General features: G+C 37.4%; 1 protein-coding gene across 14 annotated transcripts in view; it reads right to left on the reverse strand.

The window, feature by feature from the left end:
• Window positions 1-17208, reverse strand: part of LOC139471376 (rap1 GTPase-activating protein 1-like) — a 326858-nt gene that overhangs the window by 39515 nt on the left and 270135 nt on the right. Inside the window, exon 1 of one of the 14 annotated variants that reach the window (XM_071253721.1) lies at window positions 12845-12892. The exons of 12 other annotated variants lie outside the window; for them this stretch is intronic. Coding sequence is in view for 1 of the 2 variants with exons in the window: in XM_071253714.1 (XP_071109815.1) it covers window positions 305-348 (44 nt within the window). In the remaining variant the exon portion in view is untranslated. Of the gene's footprint in view, window positions 1-304; window positions 387-12844; window positions 12893-17208 lie in introns of those variants that run through there. One more of the 14 variants, XM_071253714.1, reaches the window with a different exon arrangement.

Consider the following 17208-nt stretch of genomic DNA (forward strand, 5'->3'; position numbering starts at 1 on the left):
AATCTGTTGGGGTTGGGCAGTATAGAATAGGGTGGAATCTGTTGGGGTCAGGCAGTATAGAATAGGGTGGAATCTGTTGGGGTTGGGCAGTATAGAATAGGGTGGAATCTGTTTAAGTGGGGCAGTATAGAATAGGGTGGAATCTGTTTAGGTGGGGCAGTATAGAATAGGGTGGAATCTGTTTAGGTGGGGCAGTATAGAATAGGGTGAAATAACCCACATCAAAGAACCATCAACAACACTCACCTTTCAACTTGACCAAACAGATATTTCACACATCAGAAACACATAAACATCAACTCACTTTAGTTTATGGAGAAACTTGACCAGAACACAACTCCTGCCCATGTTAACAGCTCAGTGTATGTCTCTAGGAATGACTTAACAGACATCGCTCTCGGTGTCAGATAACCAACAATTCTTGCCCATGTCAGCAGGTTAGCATATACTTCTACGACTGACATCTCTCTCTCTGTCAGATAACAACTGCTTTCCTAGAAATTCTAATTTCTTCAAATGCTTGTAAACATAATCCTTGTGCAATGCAGATAAAAAAACCTGTATCCTCCTAGACTGAATAATTGGAGAAACATCCTTGAGCCTAGCCCTGAATGATTATCTGCTTTGTATTACACAATAGCACTGATAAGCCTGTGAATAAAATATGCATGGGCTACCTTGGGAGGATATACAGTACAAGTTTGGCGTTTGTATAACGATTTGGGTAAAACAGCTCACTATATTTTTTTAGCGATCACAAAAGATCAATACGAATACTGTGTGTTGAAGAAACGCAGATGCTGTGTTAAGGTACCGATCTATCAGATAAATTAACTTCTGCTATACAAAGTTTTGGATGACAGATTTACTTTTCAGAGGAAAGGTCAGAATAACAAATAATTTAAATGTCTGTATTTTAACTGTGAGGTAGAGGACATATTTTTTATTAGTATAAACGTTTGGTTTCACTTATTTTCCTTTCAGAAAAGGTCAGAAATATTTAAAAAAAGATTTTACTTCGAGTCTGGTCATGCTTAACTTTTCTTGAACACCCTGTGTCCTCACTGATTTTGAGTGATCCATTCATATAATTTTTACTTCTATTTTGGCATTTATTGAATTGGTTTCAGCGGATAACCTAGTTATTCTCTGGTGTGGACATTTAATATTTGGGATATATATTTCAATTTCAACATTTTTCCTTTAAATCCCTTCACAGCACAACGACACATTCGTTGCAAGATAACATCCATCAACTTTGACATAGTTTCTACACCCACTCAATCCAATAAAATTTCTTTTGACTGTATAACATTCCACAAGTTGACGCATGATTTGAAACAAGCCTATGTTGCCATGGCAACTAGGTGATGACCTTATATGACCTAGTGAAATTTGTTTACCTAGTCACGTCATTATTCCGGCATTAGGTCATCAGATCCTGGTTAGCATTATATAGCCTATAAAACTTAAGTTTACATGGCCTTACTGATCAAAAACTTTTGTATGTCATGTCATGTCATGACAATCTCAATGTCTGCAGCTTAAAGTATATATTCATTCATTACACTCATCTTTTTCAAAAGTAAATTCTTATTTTGTATTCAAATACTAATAATTATCCTGAAACTAAATTCTATGACAAAGATAAATAAAAAAGATTTAAAAATTAAAAAAAATAACACTGAAATAAGAAGTATTTAAATTTGGTCATTTCGTAATAGAGATATTTTCAAGTACACATACACATGAAATTAATCATTTTCCGTTTTAATTACATAATTATGGTCAGTCCTTGTTTTGTATGTTTTGGTCTGAGGGGGCACCTGTGACTTCTGCCCTTACCTGGACTGCAAAAAGTCGACTTGGCTGAAAAGGTTAAGCAAATAACAACACACCAGGAAAAAACTGTCATGGGCTGTCAAAACAAAACCTAAAGACTTTGATAAGTGGGTATTTGACATTTCCAGTGTATGTTTTTCTGACATATACGGCTTACCACTGAAGGGGAGGTATAAACTTTAAAGGGTATACTCAAAATAAGGAATTCATTTTGCAACATTTAGACTGGGTGGCCCCCTGTTGCCAAGGCAAACTGTACATGCAATTCTATCAGAGGCGTATGAAATACTTTAAGGGTGTTTCAATTCTCCCATCAAGTATTAAGCTAAATATATTTTTCTTTTCATTAAATACTTTTTAAAAACTTTATGCTTTAACATCATCTACTAACACATTATCTTTTAAAGTATTAATCTGAATATTGAAATAATATCACACAAAAAACCCACTCATGAATGAGTCCTGTGATAATTCTGCAAAAAGTCATAAATTCATACAATACCATATCCTTACTAAAAACATTGTCAAAGAAAGTTCTTAAACATAAAAAACAATTAAAACAGTCACTTAAGTCATGAATGAGTCTAATACTTATTCTTCAGCAAATCATAACTTCATACAATACCATATCCTTAATAAAAAAATTGTCGAAGAAAGTTTTTAAAAAAAAAAAAAAAATTAAATATCAAAAGAGGTATATCAAAATATGCAAATAAGAAATGATCAAAACCAAGTACATCCATGTACTCACCTAGCTTTACCCTTCATACGGAAATTAATGTGTAACATATGACCTCTCATCGAAAGCACACCAAGCTTTGTCTTGTCATTAATGAAGAAGCTCACTTGTGATTGTTCTTATAAACACCTGTCTCCTACATCCTCCCAAGTGATGAGATCAAGTTATCCAAAAACATCCCCACATCTTGTGAAATAATAATTTCCTTGTCACAACAAGAAAACAATAACCCCAAGATATATTTTGAAGCGTTTCTCCCAGAATTCCAGCACAAGACTATGTATGGACAACAGTAAGGCTATTGTATTTACGACCCAGAATGAAATAACCGCTGGTCAAATCTAATCAATTACACACTAACTGCAACGATTTGTACGTATTCTCTAGTGGTCTGCTGATTGTGACGGACAGATATCGATTAATCCCACCCACCACTGAGCGTCTGCTACATATAGAGAATAACCAGGAAAGGAGATAAGAGTGTGACAGAATTTATACTGTCATATGTCAAAGTTCAAATGTGTCGTCATTGCTTCTTACTGCTTGTAAACAGATGTTGAAATATCTCCATCAACAGCATCAACATTATCAGGACATTGACGGACATGACCTGATGTCAGGTTTTGATAAAACCTACAAGCATCTCATGCATGGTGGTGGCGTCTGGGATTCAAACTCATGTACCCTGAAAAGCTCCTCACACCGCTAACCCATGCACGGAGCTCTCTATACTATCGCTGCCACCACTGAAAACTCCCCACAGTGATAGGTGGCCACAACCATGGTTGGAGTTGAACTCACAACTGACTGACCGTTATGTTTACAAACAAGTGATGACTGCCATGACGCAGAATATTCTTACCCCTGCAAAATTATTTTCTTTGTTGGTTATTTTGAATTTCTGTTTCATTACAACTATCATGTAACTGGCATAGTAAGAATGTAAGGGGAAAGTTGGTTGATGTTCCGTTCGTCTGCAATATCGAACCAATCTGATCAAACAAACAAAAAGGTAAATTCATGGTCAGTCGCAAACCTTTTCAAAATTCACTATGGTGACATTCCCAAAGGCATAAACAAAAGTATAAAGCATAAAGTTGAATCTAAAATGTGAAATCATCTCTAAGCGAAAGCGGATTGTCAGGAAACAATTGGTCCTACTTTCATTTCATGACTAATTCGTGTTTTGCACTGACTGATGTTCTTTCAATGGATCTAGGTATAGACTACAGATATTAGCAGAACTACAATAAACAGACAAGTTTTAATTTCTTATACTACCAGTAAGCATTATTAAGGACATTTACGTTCATCTTTTACAAAAAAAGTTGACTCATCTTAGTTTATGATTCATCTGATGTTGACCAAATTTTAAATTGTCCCGTTAGCGCTATTTCAAATCTGGACATTTTGCCATCACAATTGGACAAGTCTGGCACACAGAACCATTTCCGGATCCCTGAGTTGTATTACCTAAACAGTACGCCCCATCAGGACTTCTTGCGATGATATAAGCTGACAAGTCAGAGAATCCCAAAGACTGACGTAATCTCTCAACATCAACACACGAGTGCTCCCAGCCCCTTACACTGTGAACAAGGTGTTGCTTAATTTCAGATAATCTCGAAGTGTCTGAGCCGGAGTTTGACATAAACTCCCTCAGTATCTACATGCACAGGTGCCACGTAGCATAGAACACCCAATGTAGATGCACCAAGGTGATTGCTGTATCTAACACCAAATATCTGTCAACTTACAACACATCTTTGTTTCATAATCCTACATCTTGATACACCCAAATGACATTTAGAATCTTTCTTATCGCAGTTATTCGCCACACACACAACAGTCATTGTTGCTGTGAGGAAAGCCTGTGGCTTGTTTAAGCGGTATTCCCGATAAAAATGACAAATATATGAACCTTATGGGGGAAAATAAACAACAGAATTCTTGCATTAAGAATATAGTTCCTCCTTCGCAAAGCAGAGAGCATGACTTCGCAATATTAGTTGCACTTAACACCCTTACAGTGAATGTTGAATTTCTCTACTCCAGAATACTCTCTAACTCCAGAACGTATTTTCTTGACAGTCTCATATATAATTAACATATTAAGATACTAGTTTTAAATGTTATTAAATCTACAGGACACCTAGCTCTACATTGAAAACACGGTATGTTAATCTCCATTCTACCATGAATAAATAGAATGCGAACTCTTTTGTGTCAGTAAATATATTGAGTGAAGCGGCATGGGTTGAGTCCAGTGTTTGTAGATCGAAATTACAGTAATATATGCATGGTTACACAGCATGACACCGTTATGACATCACATCCCTCATTGTGTCGTAACATTTATGACATCACAGTCGTCTATAGAACAAAGCCAAATTTGTCAACAAAACTTGAAATACATTCAACAATGACTGACAAATACTTTTCAGTTAACATTAATTTATGCAGTGCAACATTAACTTATGCTGTGCACGTGATGCAGGCGTCAAAACAGCTGTTTTAATCAGAGGTGGTGATTGTGATTTGATACCTCTGAATGACCAATCAGGATAAATCATTTCCAAATTCATGGCAGAAATATTTGCATATGTCACTTTCAGTAATTCGGAAGCAGTTTTACGGCAAGTCATGTTGAAAGTGATATTCTAAAAAAACTGAACTCAAGCCCAATTAACAAGAAAACTTGTACCACTATCCTATTTATATTTAGTAAGGTGTGTTAGTATTTCAATAATTCAGGAAGCAAAAGAGGCATTTTTGAAACCTTTTTGTGTAAATACAACCAAAACATCCTGACTTATTTATTCGCGTATGATACTCATGTGTTATATGCACCCTTAATTATGGGCAATTAAATTCTGGAAAAGTATATCTGGCTGTCAGCATAAACCACAAAATTTATCTTTCAACTTTTTTTTCACAGAAATAATATTCTAATAAGAGCCCCCTATTTCTAATTTTGAGAGCGCCCGGGGCACTTATTACGTCATATATGGTATATCTGCAGAAAGCTGTAGCGAAGTCCCCAAGGGTGGTGGCGAAGATCTATCATAATGCTTTCAATGCCATTGTTATTAGCAGTAAAACTTGGGTGGGTGTTCTGTAAAATACGCAGTCTGGCTTTATCGATTCCTGTATTCCAGCATGACATCAACATGAGTGTACTAAAGAACACGAATATGGTCCACGTTGACATTTCATGAACGGTTATAAGATAGCTACACGATAAATTGCAAAGAACCACAATAATACATTGTTCTATCATGTCGTCATTTCTGGAGATTTGAACATGCGCTCACAACTTGATGACGTCATAAATAGGACGACGTTATTTTCCAGGAGGAAATGTCTGTTGAGCTGTTCCTCTTAGATGTAGCTAGACAGCACAGATGAATGCAATGGCCAAATGATGGCACCTAAATGTCGGACAAGTCCATTTTAGGCACAGGTGGGTATTTCCCACATATTCTCACAATCCTAATGTTGATGACCTGTACCTTTTGTCCCATCTCTCTTCTGCTTTTGGATGCGATAATCTGGCCTTTGCGTTTATCTGTGTTGCCCAGATACATCTTTGGGGAACAACTCACTAGACGCTTCCCTTTAAAAAAAGACGTCCTCCAATATATGACGTCATCAAGTTGCAAGCGCAAGGTTGAATTTTCCAGAAATGACGTCATGATAGAACAATGTTTTATTGTGAAATAAACCGTACTTCGTTCTCCATTGTTCTTTGCGACTTATCGCACAGCTATCTTATATTCACAGATAAACAGGCAGACAGTCGGGTAAAAAACCAATAGGGGCAGACACAGACAGATGGATTGACGGACGGATTGACGGACGGACGGACAGACAGACAGACAGACAGACAGACAGACAGACAGACAGACAGACAAACAGACAGTCAGACAAAACTTTCCTGAATACAGTCAGACTGTGATACTTTAACAAACTTCACATAAGCACAGATAAATCAAAGTACGCACACATTACATTTTCTGCCCCGAACAAACGCACCCAAATGACCCTCCACTGCCTTTACCACCTGCTCCCCTTTTTTAACTCAGCTCTTCATTTTAAATCACATTTTTTCTAAACAGCATACACACAATCATTACAAACGTAATTCAAAAGGAGCTGTTTTTCCAATCATTCCCCCCAAAAAGTAATTCCCACACAATACGGGTTAGCAACAAACATCAACTCTGATGTTTTTATAACAAGCTCACTGGGATGGGCTCTACAGAGAAATAACACAGTTTCAGATTCGTAATTCACTAGTCTATGTTGATATTGTCTTTTAACAAAAATCTACTTTTTTAGCACCACACCTAATGTAATTAGAGGGGCCCTTCCCTTTTAAATATTTTAGCATACGATGATGACCTTCAACAATTTCCTCTACGCCACGGAAATAGATATGGTTATGGAAGACTTCGGTGCAGTCATATGCTTTAAGAATTATCAGATATTCGAAAACAATCTTTACAAATCAGAGCCATGCCAAAGATGATAGAAAGTATATTAATATTTCAACATAAACTATTTAATATTAGAATAATAATACATGTCAAGAATATCAAGGAAAATACCGATACATGTATGTAAAGTGGATGATGGTGAAATGAGATTCAAATATACAATTTCAGCTGAAACTATTCAATATCTTTAAGTGTCTCCGTCAACAAGCTCTTTATCAAAATATTTAATTGTTTGAAGTGTATTAAGGACAACAGAAATATGTCAATAAGGAAATTTCCTTCAAATGAATGCATTCCTCAACAAAAATAGAACAAGGAAAAACTGATTCAAAATGTCACAAACTGTAAAAAAAATAAACACTTGAACCCGCATTCTTCCAATTCTCCTTTGTGAGAGGGGGCCCATTTGTGTAATGTGCCGCGATTCGCTGTGCAGAGTTGCATCCCGTGGGCACGCCAGAAACCTATGATAGTGAGTTTGAATCCCGGTTCGCCCCGATTATGTTTCTAGGTTTGTCAGCACCATACCCGTACTCGTGGGTTTCACCGAAGTGGTAAACGTCTGAGACCTGCATCACTTGGGGCTTTCTTCCCACATTAAGCTGACACGTCGTGATATAACTGGAATACTGTTAAAAGCGGCGTTAAACACAACTCACTCACTCACTCACTCACTCATTCAAACTAATTCATGCGGCCATTCAAGCTGTAACCACCCTACTCAGACAATGCCTTCGAAAAATTTTATAGCTCACCATTGCCGTATTTATTGGCTTGCTTCATTAAAGTGTTATGCTTTTCTTGGGACTTTCCTCTCACAATTAGCTGGTACCATGATATAACTGAAATACTGCTAAAAACAGTATTGAATCTACTCACCCACCTATCAGACAAGCTCCAGTCTAGACTTTCAAAAGTCTCTGAGGCATTAATTATTAGTTAAAATGGGGCTTTCCTCCCACATTAAGCTGACACGCCATGATATAACTGGAATACTGATAAAGGCGGCGTTAAACCCAACTCACTCACTCACTCAAACTAATTCATGAGGCCATTCAAGCTGTACACACCCTACTTTGACCATGCCTTCGAAAAAATGTATTGCTCACCATTGCCGTATTTATTGGCTTGCTTCATTAAAGTGTTATGCTTTTCTTGGGACTTTCCTCTCACAATTAGCTGGTACCATGATATAACTGAAATACTGCTCAAAACAGTATTGAATCTACTCACCCACCTATCAGACAAGCTCCAGTCTAGACTTGCAAAAGTCTCTGAGGCATTAATTATTAGTTAAAATGGGGCTTTCCTCCCACATTAAGCTGACATGCCGTGATATAACTGGAATACTGATAAAGGCGGCGTTAAACCCAACTCACTCACTCACTCAAACTAATTCATGAGGCCATTCAAGCTGTACACACCCTACTTTGACCATGCCTTCGAAAAAATGTATTGCTCACCATTGCCGTATTTATTGGCTTGCTTCATTAAAGTGTTATGCTTTTCTTGGGACTTTCCTCTCACAATTAGCTGGTACCATGATATAACTGAAATACTGCTCAAAACAGTATTGAATCTACTCACCCACCTATCAGACAAGCTCCAGTCTAGACTCTGAGGCATTAATTATTAGTTAAAATGGGGCTTTCCTCCCACATTAAGCTGACATGCCGTGATATAACTGGCATACTGTTAAAAGCGGCGTTAAACCCAACTCACTGCCTTGTGAGGCCATCTTTGGGGTCATCAAACAAGAAAATGTTCATTGCCCAGTACCAAATAATACAATATTGTGAAATGTTCATTTGTAACGTCCTGGCAGCCACGGGGAAGGAAATAGGGATAATAAAATGGCACAAAAACACAGAATTATTGAGCTGGGGAAATGTGTTACGACGATCGGAGCGATTGATAAAAGAATAATGCATCCTGGTCTGTAATGAGCAATGGAAAATCAGATTGAAAGCTTAACAATGACACAATGTCAAGCTGGGATGAAACTCTCCTTCATTAGAGGGCTTGTTAAGGGACAAATTGATGACCTTGCAATCGATGAAGGTTACTTGCAGACTTTTTCCCCGGTTGGATTGGTTCAAGGACAATGGCCAACACAACTCAGACACAACTGGGAATAGGAATCGTAGAACTGACATTGGTAATTGAAAATTATAAATCTGTTGGATGATTCCTCGGCTGAAATTTTAAAAACGATCACTCGCAATTCCAGGTTCCATTCCAAAATGTGGTCTTGGAACTACGATTGTTGTAAGTCATAGTTAAAGAATTGTCTCAGCGCTAAGATCACACTGATGAGCCCTCGGCCTTAATACACTAAAGGATGCTAGCGATATGATTGAAAGTCAGTGATAAAGTATATGGATTACATCTGTCATAGCGCAAAGGTGACCTTGTAGCATGGCGCCAGGTCTTGGATGAAGGAAGGTTATCTGATATGGCAAAGAAAAATGACCAAAAAGATTATTCTTTTTCTCAGAATTTGGTTTCAATTCCCGATTAGAGGATATTGGTAACTTACATCCTTGTGTGCTATAAATTCTCCCAAATACGGATCTTGGACCAATTCTTTCTTGAAAAAATGTAATGCAAAACTGTAATTGCTAGTGCTGACATGATTGTGTGGCATGGAGTGGAGGATATTATATTGTGCCATGATGGCCTTGAGCTAGCCTTGCTCCCAGGCTGTACTGAATGATAATTACATTGGTGTATAGTAATTCTATCCTTATAATAGGCAAGTCTAGATATGTGGACAGTAAGGACTCCAGTCTCTTATAGGGACAAATTGTTCTTATTTTTTAAATAATAAGAAATTTATGATTTGAAATAATAATTAATGCCTCAGAGACTTGTGCAAGTCTAGACTGGAGCTTGTCTGATAAGTGAATGAGCAGATTCAATGCTGTAATGAACAGTATTTCAGTTAGATCATGGTACCAGCTAATTGTGAGAGGAAAGTCCCAAGAAAAGCATGACACTTTAATGAAGCAAGCCAATAAATACGGCAATGGAGAGCAATAAAAAATTTCGAAGGCATGGTCAAAGTAGGGTTTGTACAGCTTGAATGGCCTCATGAATTAGTTTGAGTGAGTGAGTGAGTGAGTGAGTGAGTGAGAGTTGTGTTTAACGCCACTTTTAACAATATTCAAGTTATATTGCAGTGTGTTAGCTTAATGTGGGAGGAAAGCCCCAAGTGATGCAGGTCTCAAGACGTTTAACACTTTGGTGAAACCCACGAGTATGGTTATGGTGCTGACAAACCTAGAAACATAATCGGGGCGAACCGGGATTCGAATCCACAATCATAAGTTTCTGGCGTGCCCAAGGGACGCAACTCTGCACAGCGAATCGCGGCGCCTTAGACGACTGGGCCGCCCGAGCCCCCAAATTAGTTTGAAACAATCACTCAAACAATAGTGATAATTCTGAAGACCAAATTTCCCAATACAAATCAGTGAGAAGATTTTCATACCTCTTTCAGCAATATCCCAGAATGGGCTTCGCATTGAACCCATATGAAATCAAACCAAGACAATCATAATCATAGACGAACACTTTAACCACTTGGCTACCAAAATGCCTCTGATACACTTGTGGTATCCCTCTACGCATCTAAACTCCATTGATTGAATGGTACAAATGTTAAAACTGTGGTTATGCATTTGATCACATCTAACTCCTGACAGATAGTTCACTTTTTGAAAAAAGTCCAAACACAAGAAAAACATCAACCTGCATCTTCGTCCATTAAGAATTTGGAAAGAAATCCTTCATTCAAGACCAACAAAACATTATTTTCCTGCCACAGAAAAGAATATTCCACATAGAATACTTTAGGTCTTTGATCCCATTAATCCAAAATGAAGCGATTCCAAATATGTCCACATTTCCGTTCAACTCAATTCAACAAAAGTTCATTTATTTCTCAAAATGCACTCGTAAATGCATTCAGTGCTTAGATCATATTTCAAATCAAATATGTTTGATTGATGCATACAACCTTTTAAAAGAGCACTTTTTATCTGTAAAGCAAAATCCCTTTCGCGATCAATCAATGTCACCAAGTGAATTATTAAACGTTACGGATTCTATGTGAGTCATATATTCTTTTAAATGAACGCTGGTTAAAATCTCTCAAATCCTTATCCTCAAAGATGTTACAACTAAAGCCACATTAATAATAAACTGTTTTTAGTAAAGAAATAAGGCAGGGAAACAGATTACAAGCAAAGAAAAAAAATGTTCTCGTCCAATGAGAGATCACCATTTAATCACATAATGCACATTTGCAAAGAACTGTATAATCGGGATTTGGATGTGCTAAGGTGAGGAGGTAGAATGGGGTTTAAGGATTTCTGCAGGTTTTGAATTTGTGGTCACTTTGCGACTTGGGAGTCATGTCTCAGGAGTCTTTCCTAAGTCATTAAGTGGTGAAGGTAAGATTCACAGACTTAAAGTCAAATCACCATCGTTATATATCAAACAAAATGTGAATTAATTAATATTTTACAACATGTTACAAACTGCTTAGGGCAAAGTGAAAAGTAGCACTACCATGTTAATAAAACTATGATGTCATTGCATGTGATTGTCATTGTGAGTGAGTGAGTGAGTGAGTGAGTGAGTGAGTGAGTGAGTGAGTGAGTATTCCAGCCACATGACGTCAGTCTGTAAATAATCGAGTCTGACCAGACAATCCAATGATTGACATCATGAGCATCGATCCACGCAGTTGGGATACGATGACATGCATCAACCAAGTCAGTGAGCCTGACTACCCGATCCCCTTAGTCGCCTTAGGACAAGCATGGTCGGCATTTACAGCAGGCATGGGTTGCTGAAGACCTATTCTACCCGGGTCTTAGTACTATAACCTCTTGGATACCATAGAATGAGTGTTGCTTTATGCTACAGTCTGAATCTGCCAAACCAATGGTCGAAAGCATGAGCATCCATGTTGTCAGGGCTTTATGAGACACAATTGGCCCACATGGGTACCTTTTGTGAGCCCACTTCTGTTCTACCTGCCCTGATATTGATGGAATACAATCAGCTTAAAGCCACACTTAACTAACATGAAAATCCAAGCTGCATTTGCAACATTTCAGCAAACGACAAAACTGGGTACAGAGATCGCAGTTTAAGGCTTTTCCTTGATGAAAAAATAAACAGAATTGCAACACAATCTTTCATTTCAGACATCCTTGTTGAAACACTACTCACAAAACCTCGCCTCCCATCACCAAGGAGTCATGAACACAGAAAGAACATCTTGATGGCCGAAGATTATGGACAACATTTTATCAAAATCAGCAGATAAAGTACATGAATACTGTACAATCTCAATTTTAAAAATTTTCATCTGAAATGTTTTTAAGCAATCTACATTTTTTCATGCTGTGAATTTTATAACCTAGTGTGATCAAGTTTAAGTAATTAAAACCTATTTAGTGCACCAATTCCTAACATATTTTAACTTCAAACTATGAATTACTCAACACAAATTCTTCTAACCAGCATATTAGTCTGTTAGACTTCAACTGTACTGAGAAATACTATACGTCCAAGGAGGGTCGATGGAGTACTGCATTCCGTTTAGTTAACACAATCTGTTAATCATGAATCCAGTAACTGAGACCAGTTATACAAAATATTCCTTTTGAGACGTCCTGGGTCTACCACACATTTGTAGAATAAAGTGCCCACTCAATATTTCTGACAAACACACACCAGCCACACTTACTTTTGTTTCAGAAATCCATAATACTGTTTAACTCCATGAACGAGAGCGTTCCACATTCCTTCAAGTTCTAGTTTACATAGGACATAATCTAGTGAGAGCTATCGGTTGATTGGCTTCTGTGCGTCCAACTTCCTCATATTTCGCCTGACCCTGGACCTCCCATCAGCGACCCAGATAGCGCTGGGGTCATTACGTAATGCTGAACGCTAATTACCCTCATTAAACATCATAGGAAGTTCTCATAGGAACTTGTTCCTTGAGAGATATCACTGTTTATAAACACTACGGCCATCGAAGTGGAATTGTTTGACAAAATGCTCACTGACTGTCAAGCGTGTTTACATAGAACATAGCTACTTGTTTATCTGCTTATGAAACTAAGTGATTTAGGGTAAATATTGACATGATTGATTTTAAATTGTGGATTATATTTTCATTTTCAAATCTGGTGTTTATTATTATTTTTTATTTATGGACTAAGGGACTTGTTTACTGACTGTCAAGTGGTTGGATATATAGAAGATCAACTCTTGTTTATATCTGCTCACCCATGAGTGAGTGAGTGGTTAAGTGAGTGGTTGATTGGTTGAATGAATGAGTGAGTTGATGAGTGGTTAGTTGATGAGTGAGTGAGTGAGTGAGTGAGTGAGTGAGTGAGTGAGTGAGTGAGTGAGTGAGTGAGTGAAAGGTTAGTTGAGTGGTTGAGTGGTTGAGTAAGTGGTTGAGTGAGTGAGTGGTTGAGTGAGTGAGTTGATGAGTGGTTGAGTGAGTGAGTGAGTGGTTGAGTGAGTGGGAGACAGGGAACATAAGAACCACCTATATACAATGTCTATATCCATGTTGGGAATCAAACCTGGTATATCTACTGTGCTACCGCACTACCCCCAAAGTAAAGATGAGTATCATCATATTATCATTTCATTAACAACACTGTGTCCAGTGTTCTTTGTGTTCAGTGTCTGAAATAACTGCCGGCCTGCCTGCCCGTGGCTGGTTACTTTTCTATCGGGCTGCAAATTTTCCTCCACTTTTCCGACTGTCTGGCAGATAATGTAAGACTACTTACTTATTTAGTTTATTTCAACTGAATCAAGACGCGATATATCTCTTATTTTTTGCGAGTTCTTAATATTTATAATGTTTGATAGACTAACATCTAGTCTTTGAAATGAACATATCGTACAGAAAAAAACAGTTGTTCGGTTTTATCAATAAAAATATAATAAAAGGGAGCCCAGTGACTTTCTTCATTTTCAGATACTGATACTGCAGTAATCTAGACTTGCCAAACATTATAGACTTGCATGGGCTGTATTTGATATATATTTGTATCAGGGTCTGTGAGACGGACTAAATGTTTGAATACAGGCAGGTAACTGTATAGATGGTCAGGTAACTTTGAAGATGGTCAGGTAACTTTGAAGATGGGCAGGTAACTTTGAAGAGGGGCAGGTAACACTAAGAGTCACTGGCCCAACTGTCTTGTTGAGTTTTAAAATTATTTCAAACACTGTTTGTGTCAGTTGCTAGGACAGGGTAATCATAAGACCTCCTGTATGAGTGAGAATATGGGCTGCCTTGGACGAGTCACTGATAATTTAACCACACCTCACAAAAAAATACAAATTTCTTATTGTGACAATTCTCATAATGAAATGTAAGTTCAGAATATCCTGAACTGATATCAACTTTAAACTGAACGTCTTAACAAAGTAGACAAAATGACTGTGCATGTCTTTTTGTGTGTTTTCATTCTACCTCGTGTCAACTCTAATTGATTTCTATTTTTCTCTTGCATCTTAATAAATTGGCTTAAAAAGTCCAGGAAACAAGACACTCAATTGCTTTTTTTCTAAAATCCAGAGATATTGCTTCATTTCAGACAAAAAACACAAGGTGCCGAAGACTGTTTCTGTGGTCTCTTCTGTGAAAGCTCTCCTTCCAGTTGATCAGAAGACATTTGCCAACAATGCATAATGTATTCAAGTGCAATTCTAAGAATCAGCATCCTTCATGCTGCAGTGGTCTCGGACGTTTATCCTGAATATGTCTTCAGTAAGATTCAAACTAACACACAACCTCTTACTAATAGTCAGGAAATTATTGCCTTTGGTTGTCATGGATTAAATTTGCCATAAATCCACTTTTATGATGACTGGTTGGTTGTTGGGTTTGTTATTTTACACAGCACTCAGTAATATTACAGCTATATGAAGGCAGTCTGTAAATAATCGAGTCTGGACCAGACATTCCAGTGATTGATATCATGAGCATCGGTCTACCCTATTGGGATCGATGACATGCTTCAACCAAGTCAGCGAGCATGACCAACCGATCCCGTTAGTCGCCTCTTACGACAAGCATAGTCGCCTTTTACGGCAAGCATGGGTTGCTGAAGACCTATTCTACCCCGGAATCTTCACGGGTCTTTATGATGACTGGTTTTCCATGTTCATTTTTTGACAATAAATAAAGAATTACTTTTAAGGATTTGATCAAAATTAGTCTCTGGTAAACCCTTGTTCTCGGCATTCAAAGAATGATTATAACATCTTTGAAACGATTATTAAAATCAAAGATGACATTTATATATTATCTTTAACCTTTTTAGCTTTACATAAAGACAAGGTGAGAAAACATAGACAGTACATCTCTATCAAAACTATCACCTTAGTTCAAATACCACAAACACAATGAATGAACTTTACCCTCTCAACTCCACGAGGAGAACACCCTCCCAAGATCTGACTTCATCAGTCTGTGAAGAATATCACATATCCCTAAGGTAGTCCCATGTTAACATGACCTGCACACTCTGAAAGACTCCCGGTGAAAGGAAGCACTCTTTGGACACAATAGTGGCATTTCCGCGGCAAACCAAGAAACTCTGCGATCTGACAGGATAGCCAAACACCTCCACCTGGTGGCAATCAGTGGCACTAGAAGCACATGTTCATAACCCAGTTCATCCACACCGTCATTGTTTAAAGATTTCTTTGGGCAAATTCAAAATATTATTGACATGTTGAATGTTGGCTCGAAACTAACTGTCATGTGACCAAGGGTGTCTGACCTAAATTTGATCCAAAAACATTTGAAATCTGAAGTTTTCTTAGAGTAAAGAAATCCATCTTTCAACCATGTCTTGGAATTAAAAAAAAAGTATTAAAATTATCAAAACAAGAAAGATCTACAGTTGTTTAGATACAATTTCAATGTCAGTGCAAGCTGCAAAAAGAATCTTAACACAATCCAACACAATTTAAAAAAAGCTGGAAACAGTATGATCTTCATTTCATTTGAATCATTCATCCACCATAGCTATTTTTGAACAAAATGAAATTCAAATGTTACAAAAGCATAGTGATATAAAAATGTTTGAAATACATGGAAATAAAACCCTCATAAAAATAAACCCCTCCCTTGCCACCCACAAGTCTATGAAAACTGAAAACAACTCTCCTTTCTTCTGCAATCCCCTGCCCGGATATCAACAGATCGGGGAAAATATAATCCGATATCAAAACCATTTTTTGAAATCCAGGCAACAACATCAAAGAAATGCCAGGGGAAGCTGGAGACCAATGATTTTCTCCCTTGACGGTCAAGAATACCAAACTTGTCTGAAAACCGTATCTCCTCCATTAAGAGTTGAGTATATTTTATTCCATTCTTTTTAAGTAATGCTTTGTGAAAAATATACAATGTTAATTAAGTAATACCCAATAATATACATGATGATACCAGCTGTAGTATATGAGTTTGAGATGTTAATTTGAATTAAGGAGCATTGTAGCTAAAATGGATAGAATTATCATTAAACCGCCCACATGTTATCAGAAATGAGCGGGCCACTGTAATTTGATAATGCTCTCATATTGCTTGACGACGGCCATTATCACCCCCATTGTTAGGTGACGTCATAGGATAGGGATAGGTGACGTCACGTTCAATAGTGACATCATCTGGTTTGATCTATGACCTTTCCATATTTGTTAAAGCGGGTCAGTGACATTCGTGTTGATTGCAGTAAATGTTTTAAAAACCTTATTGTTATTTCTTTTTATTTGATAACAAATTCCATCCATTTTAGCTATAATAATGGTAATGCTCTTTTTCAGGGCATTATCATTTGCAGGAGCCCTCGGTCTTTTAATGGAAGACCTCTGGCTTCTGCAAATGATAATACCCTGAAAAAGAGCGTTACCGTTATATGATTCCATGAGGATTTCAGGTACTTAGTCTCACATGTCCAGTTCTGAATCCAGGGTAAAGAAAGTCTAGATTAGACAAATTTTTACGTGATGATTATTAAATAGAGTGAATCTGGGACCATATATTATGTCAACTATTTACAGAGAACC

Source organism: Haliotis cracherodii, unplaced genomic scaffold (genome assembly GCF_022045235.1).
Source record: "Haliotis cracherodii isolate W230 unplaced genomic scaffold, xgHalCrac1.p SCAF_22, whole genome shotgun sequence".
Lineage (NCBI taxonomy): Eukaryota > Metazoa > Mollusca > Gastropoda > Lepetellida > Haliotidae > Haliotis > Haliotis cracherodii.